This window comes from Halyomorpha halys, unplaced genomic scaffold (assembly GCF_000696795.3).
Source record: "Halyomorpha halys isolate HHAL.00 unplaced genomic scaffold, Hhal_1.1 Scaffold346.1, whole genome shotgun sequence".
NCBI classification, from domain to species: Eukaryota; Metazoa; Arthropoda; class Insecta; order Hemiptera; family Pentatomidae; genus Halyomorpha; species Halyomorpha halys.
In genome coordinates this window covers 39,620-47,145 of record NW_027106417.1, presented here as the reverse complement: position 1 = coordinate 47,145, position 7,526 = coordinate 39,620, and the positions used below count along the sequence as shown (strand labels likewise).

The 7,526-nt window shown below is 34.7% G+C and overlaps 1 protein-coding gene across 1 annotated transcript in view; it reads left to right on the top strand.

The window, feature by feature from the left end:
* Positions 1–74: 74 nt before the first annotated feature.
* Positions 75–7,526, top strand: part of LOC106681537 (sialin) — a gene marked incomplete at its 3' end in the record, with an annotated part of 40,196 nt that continues 32,744 nt past the window's right edge. Inside the window, 2 exon segments of the mRNA XM_067044786.1 lie at positions 75–332; positions 3,849–4,054. Of these exon segments, the coding sequence (XP_066900887.1) occupies positions 263–332; positions 3,849–4,054 (276 nt within the window).

Below are 7,526 nucleotides of genomic sequence, written 5' to 3'. Positions count from 1 at the left end.
TTTTTTATTAACTAAAAGTAACTTAATTACGTAAAACGTACTAAATTGTCCATAATGATAAGGTTGCCAGGTAACCGACTTTCATGGTATTGGTATTTTTTATAACCTTGAACGTTGAGGTTATGGTTGTGTTTTTGAGGATTTTGTGGTCGTTTAAAAGAGGGAGTTGAGTCAATTGAGTTGGACTAGGATCTTTATGGCATTTTCAATCTAAGTTCACTGATCTTGAATAAGAAATACCTCCTTCCTATCCTGAACTAATATGGAAGAAAAACATGCCCGTTTTGGGAGCGAAACCGCCCGTGGCCGGTTTTACCAGAGGATAAGAAAATGTAAGTGAACGACTTCATTAGATTTATATTAAGCTAGTGATAGTGGCATAACTTAAAATACACAGTTTTTATCTTGTCCTGAAAATATTTCTAAGATAAGACCACATGCTGGGGTTTCTAGTATTGGGGTAATCCTGTGGTTTGAAATTGCCGTACTTGTCAGAAGAATTTATGGATCTGAAAGATATTTGCCACTTGCCCCAAATCCAAAATTCTTGGTAGAAACAAACGTATGTTTGTTCCAGACAACCGAACTTGGTGAACCTCGAACACGTATGTATTATGGGCGTACCCAGCGAGGGGGCAGCTGCCTATTTTCTCCCAGAGGTGAAAAAAAAAAAAATTAAATAAGAATTATTATATTTTTTTTTAAAGCAAATAATTGTAATAGCTAATAAAGAACTGCTATAATTTTCTTAAAATTCTGGTTACATTCTCCTTTTGTCGTACTAAATTGTCACTACTTGAACAACCATGACCTGTCCCTTGGAAATGATATAAGATTTATATACCTTTATTAAATTCATCATTCGCTGTACTATTTTAATAAGATACTTAATTATTTAACTGACCAGACTTATAATGTTTATATAAATATATATATTTGTACAAATATTAACCAGTTATCAGGAAACCAAACAAGGTCTACCACAGGGCTCAGTCCTAAGTCCTTATTCATTCAACGTTATGATTAATGATCTGGTTGAGAGGATAATGATTAATCACCCTGGGGTCCAAGCACTCTAAGCAGACCTGGCTAAAACAAATCCATAAAACAACTCGGAAAGGACAATCAAAACTGAAGCTGATGAAAAGGCTAACAGTGACTAAATGGGAAGCGTCCCCAGGACTGAACTTTTTTTAATAACCTTCTCCAAAGCAGCGTTAGGAAAGTTAGACAAAGTTCAAAATCAAGCCTTACTCATAATCACTGGCTGTGTTAAATAGACTCCTATCACAGCTATGGAACTCCAAGCAGGTCTTGAACCACTACAGAATAGGAGGTAGAATCTGCTCTGTGTCTTTATGAAAAGCTTATGCGACGAGAGGATCACTGATTGGATTATCGTCAATTGAATGAATGACTGAGGTTCCCTCGCACTTTTCTTTCAAAAGCTGAGGAAATGCTCCACCAGATATACCTACCAACTGATGACAGGCAGAATATAAGCATCTCATACATACCAAAGCACGATTCCGCTGAAGTCTACGGGTGACTCAAACTGGCATGTGGTCGTATCAAGAAAGATTGACCTGAACCCGAGCTTAGAGCTGCTGCACTAAAACAGTTTATGAGCTATACCCCATAGAGCAATGGCTACACATTTATACCGATGGGTCTGCGTCTGGTATTAACAAGGGAGCAGGAGCAGGTGTATACTCCATCAACTTTCAACTGTCTTTTCCCGTTGGAGCTGGATGTGATAATTATGATGCAGAAATGCAGGCTATCTGCTTCGCGAAGGAAGCCACTATTGAATGCGATGACAACACTGTAATCTTCAGCGACTTCGAAGCCGTAATAAGTGCGAGAGCCTACTGGATAAGGATAAACGAATTCCCACCAATCTTAGCAGAGCTGAGAGAGTGGCTTGTTTGTGGCTAGTAACAGGACATGATCTGCTCCAAAAACACCTTCACCGAATTGCCATCGTAGATTCCCCGAAATGTCCTCTATGCAACCTGGGGGACATGGATGGAGACTATCTTTAACGTGTATTGGTCTAGAAGTTAGTCAGCAGGATGTGGACCAACTAAGAGGAAGAGTAAAATTGTATTGGACTGCGAGAGGGAAAATGGCGTAATAGCCCTCTGTCTGTGGCGTAGGAAAAAAAATTAACCACTAAAGTAATCGATAGGTCTTTTAGCAATATGTTTTCATCACATATACTATAAAATTGATAGAACACACTAGAAAATCTAAAAAAAAAAAAAGTTCGGACAAAATGTTTGATTTATGAAAAACTATATCTGTGGAACAATTGACTGTACAAATTAAATTAAAGATAGTTTAATGTACTATGAAGTAGTTTATAACGTTTATTTTTGTTGGGGAAGTAGTTTCTATGTTTGCTTATGAATATAAATTTTTCAAATGAAATTTTTTCTGAACGACTATAAATCAATTTATTTAAGCAAATATCATGAAAACTACAATTCTTCCGGAGATAAACCGCATAAAATACTTTATAGCACATTAGACTAGATTTAATTTGAGTGCTAGATTCGATACTTAGGACTCCATCTTGACAAGAGACTTACTTAGAATCCACACAGAAGACTGAAACGACAAGAAACTGCTCGTAGATTCCGATTGCTACAACACTTACTTGACAAACGCTCTAAACTTCCTATTCACTACAAAAAATTAGTATACACTACGATAACCAGACCAATTTGGACATATGGAATTGAGCTCTGGAGCTCCACCAAACCATCAAATTCTTCCCGCATCCAATCGTTACAATCCAAAATCCTACGTAAAATCCTTGATGCTCCTTATTACGTCACAAATAAACTCATTCACAAAGACCTTAACATTCCATTCGTTGCAGATTTGACCCAAAACAGATATGAGTCTTTTCATTCTAAACTCCTTAACCATCCTAACCCATTAATTCTTAATCTTTCATCCTTAACAATCCCTGATAATCCTCCGAGGCGTCTGAAAAGAAGATGGCCACGGGACCTTCTAATTTAAATTAATGGGTGGTTCCTTCCCAAGATTTTCAAGTGTATATGAAACATACAACATATTTACCTAGTGTATTATTTTGTACAGTTGTAAATTACATTAAATAAATAATTTAAAAAAAAAAATTAGAGTGCTAAAAGATATCTGTACGTCGAATGGTTTCTTAGATATAGATTTCTCAAAATAAATTAACTAACAACTGGTTTTCATTACATTTTTTATAAAGCGTTTTTAAAAAAATTTATCTCGAACAATATTGAATGTAAAAAACCTTTGTTAGGGCTCATATTTCGGTAAATTTATTCTACTTAAAATGAAGCTCTCTTAGATTTTCTATTGTTGTAGGTAGTTTTTAAGATATAGAGCTCCGAATGAAAAGTAATTTTTTTTAACTGTTTGACACAGCCGCCATTTTTTATTGCGCCTGCTTATACTTGGCAGATTCATCAATTTTGACTAGTAATTATGCATAATTTTCATTAATGTGATAAAAAATTGGAGAGAAATGACTGCCTTTTTTCTCCTCTTGGGCTCTTTTACTTGCAAGTATCTACCCAACAGGAGTCACTAATTTCTCGATTTAGACAAAATCTGGCTCCTTATCGTTTTTCTACTGGACCTTTGAAACAAAAATTAATCTAAACATTGGATTAGGAATGAAGCCGAAATATTATAATACTTATTGTTTTTAGTTTTCTCTAAATTGTATGTTTATTTACTACATATTTATGGCTCTATCACACTATCTTATTTCTATTTTACTATTATACTATAGTATTTTAACAAAAAAATATATTAGCATTTTGGCCTAATGATCTTAGATTGTGATACCCTGGATCAGAGGTTCGTGACAACTTTCTTACTGGCCTTCGGTATCCTTTGCAACTACATGCAGAGGATATGCTTTTATATCACCCTGGTCGAGATGACAAAACGGGAAAAAGTGCAGAATGAAGGATTCATGGTGAACCAAGAAGGTACATGGGAACGCTGTCCTTTTATCTTCCTCGATACGGACAAACAGACAGTGAGTCCCATGTAAAAAGATTTTTATACATAAAAAAATAACAAAAATTCTGATGACTAACAGAATCATCTATATAATGGTTGTTATATATTTTTTTAAATATATTATTTCAATTTTTTATTTATTGATTAGTATTACTATCCAACCTTGGTAATAGTTTTTACTAAAATTAAAAAAATATATACAAATATAAATAAATAAAATCTCTATATTTATTTACAAAGAAAGATAAATAAAATTAACATGAGCAAACTATGTACATGAAGAAATAAGGATATAATAAAATAAGTAAAACTTTGAACTAATATAATAATAATATAAAAGCTCTAATCAAATTTACACTATGCTGTACAATATTCTTAACAATGAGGGGTAGAGAGGGGCTCTTCGAGATCCCAGCGCAGCACTCTCACCACGTCGTTGGTAATGAGCCAATGGGGGGGCTGGGTAAGTGCGCTTAACCGCAAACAATCTACATGAGCGGAGCATCTGGCTACTGTCGTTAGGATGAATGGACTGGGTAAGGAGTGAACCAAAAGATTGGGATGATTAGAAAGGTTTATATGGAATTTTGCGAAGTGTAGTGTTCTGTTGAAAACGTAACAGGGTGCATTGACTATGGTCTTTTGGATTGAAAGTAATGCATACGTTTTTTGTTCGAAGGCTTAGCAATTCCCCAAAGTTCAAGTCCGTGGGTCTAGATAGGTCAAAGGATAGTCTTGTGAATTAGAAGTTCGTTTTTTTTATTGAGTGATGAGAGGTCATGCTGAGTAGTCGCTTAAGTTGGCTGAATCGTCTGTTAAGTTCCTATCTTTTAAATCTAGTATGTTAGTCCCAGGCAAGTTTTTTGTTTGGAATGAATTCAAGATCCACTGTCTCTGATCTGGGTAAATGTTACAGGGCCTCATTTCCATTCATTAACTTTTATTCGCCACCATTGACTGCACCATTGCTCGATCCGGGTGAGGTGCGTTTGGAGATTGGATGAGGCTGTTACAGGCAAATGTTGCCAGAAAGGTTCAGGATTGATGGGAATGTCGGCAGTGAAGAGGATGTAGAGGACAGGACCCAAGTCACAGACTAGGACCTATTGCTAATACCTAAATACAATAACAAAAAAAATCTTTTTACCCTTTTGACTGAAAGTGAATACCTTACACAGTACTATCCGTTCGAGCAAGGATCTGAAGCGAATGACTGTAGGGCCTATTTATTAAACCATTAGGCGTACCGATGTCTGCTAGCAATCAAATTAAAGCCAGAAAATGTACTATAAAGTAGTTAAAACGTTTATCTTCGTAGGAGCAGTAGTTTTTATGATATTTGCATATTTTTAATATTTATTTATTGCTATTTACAACTGTACATTATAATACATTTAGTAAATCTGATCTAAGTTAAATTGGAGTGTTACAGGCGTGTAGAGAAACTACTCATTGGTAACACTCTAATGACATTTTACATTAGCTGGTCGCGTGGCCATCTTCTTTTCAGGCGCCTCGGAGCATTCTCGGGAATGGAAGAGAAGTCAAGGTTAGAAACCAGTGGATTTGAGTGGTTAGGGAGTTTATAATGGAAGGAGTGATGTCTGGTTCCGGCTAGATCGGTTACATAGGGTCTTTATGTATGATTTTATTTGTGACAAAGTAAGGAGCATTGAGGATTTTACGAAGGATTTTGGATTGTAAGGATTGAATACGAGAGGAATTCGAAGGTTTAGTGGAGCCCCAAAGCTCAACCCCATATGTCCAGATTGGCCTCATTACAGTCATGTAGATCAGTCTTTTGTAATGTGTTGGAAGTTTAGACCGTTTGTCTAGTAAGTGCCGTAATAGTCGGAATCGACGAGCAGTTTCCTGTCTTTTCAGTCTGGTGTGAGGATTCCAGGTTAATCGCTTGTCCAAATGTAGTCCAAGGTAGCGAATCTGTTCGACAGGGGTAAGAGTAACATGGTTAAATGAAACTGCAGGGCAGTCGATTATTATTAACAGCGAGCACACAATATTTGCATGTCAATATGAATTTTGCATGTAAAATTTTGTTCGAACAACTAGGAATCAATTTTATTTGGGAAAATATGATAAAAAAGAAATAATAATGCTCCTAAGAAGATAAACTTAATAAACTACTTTACAGTACATTGAACTAGCTTTAATATGAGTGCTGATAGACATTATGACGCATAGATGTATATTAACATTCATATTAAAGCTATGTTGTATGCAGCACTTTATAACATTTATCTGGGTAGGTGTAGCGTTTTTCATGATTTTTGGCAAAATAAATTTACCAAATTTTTATTTCTAGTTGTTCAGACAAAATTTTTGATTTATGTAAACTTAATCTCTGGAACCATTGAACGTACAGAAGTCTGCCAGCAATTAAATTAAAGATAGCTTAATGTACTATAAAGTACGTTAGAATGAAAAATTAATGTTTTTTTTTAAGCTTTTGAAACAGCTGCCATTTTTTATTCCCCCTAGCTATTCAGAGTTTTAAGTATACAATCTTAAACTAGAGTTAATCATTAAATCCTTTCTTGGGATTTGAATTAAAGGTTGGGGAGATTCTTCAATTGAGAACAACTATAAATCAAATTATTTTAGCTAATTCCATAAAAACTATTACTCCTCCGAAGATAAACGTCTTAAACTACTTTATAGCTCATTAACCTAGCTTTAATTTGAGTGATAATAGACATATGTACATCGAACGGTTTTCTAAATTATATTCACTAAATTCTGATTTTTAATTGTATTTTTTTTTTTTATGAAATGTTGCTTTTTAGAATTTTATATCTCAGGAATTAAATATCATAAATAATTTAAAAAAATCGTAAATAGCTTAGGGCAATTTTTTGAAAATTTACTCTTCTTTAAATAATGTTCTCTTAGGTTTTCTAATGTTGGTAGTTTTAAAGATATAGAGCTCCGAATCAAATAATTTTTTTTTTAACGTTTTGATACAGCCGACATTTTTTCTTCCCCCTACCTATACTTGGCAGACTTATTAGTTTTAATTAGTAATTATACATAGTTTTCATTAAAGTAATCAAAAAATGGGGTGAGATAACTGCCTTTTTTCCTTCCCGGCTCTTGTACTATAACTCATAAATCATAAAGGTTTACAATGACAGCGGTAGCAAGAGTTCCTTACATGGTAGTATTAAATGGTAGTAACTGTCGCGTTCAGTTTTGCAAACTTTGTTAACACGTGTGCACACTTTTGCTTCTATCAACTTATTACATAATAAATATATGACTGCGGTTATGAGGTTAGTAAAACCAAAATTACGTCATTACTACTACTATCATTAGATTGGATTACTAAATGGTCTATTAAACAGTTTTCATGTCTTTACCCATACCCTCATATACAAATGTATATACCACCTTGCCCGGTGATCTGACCTATACCACATCGTTTGTGTTTAACGCAATGCGGGATAGGTTAGCACACAGTTGGGCAATCC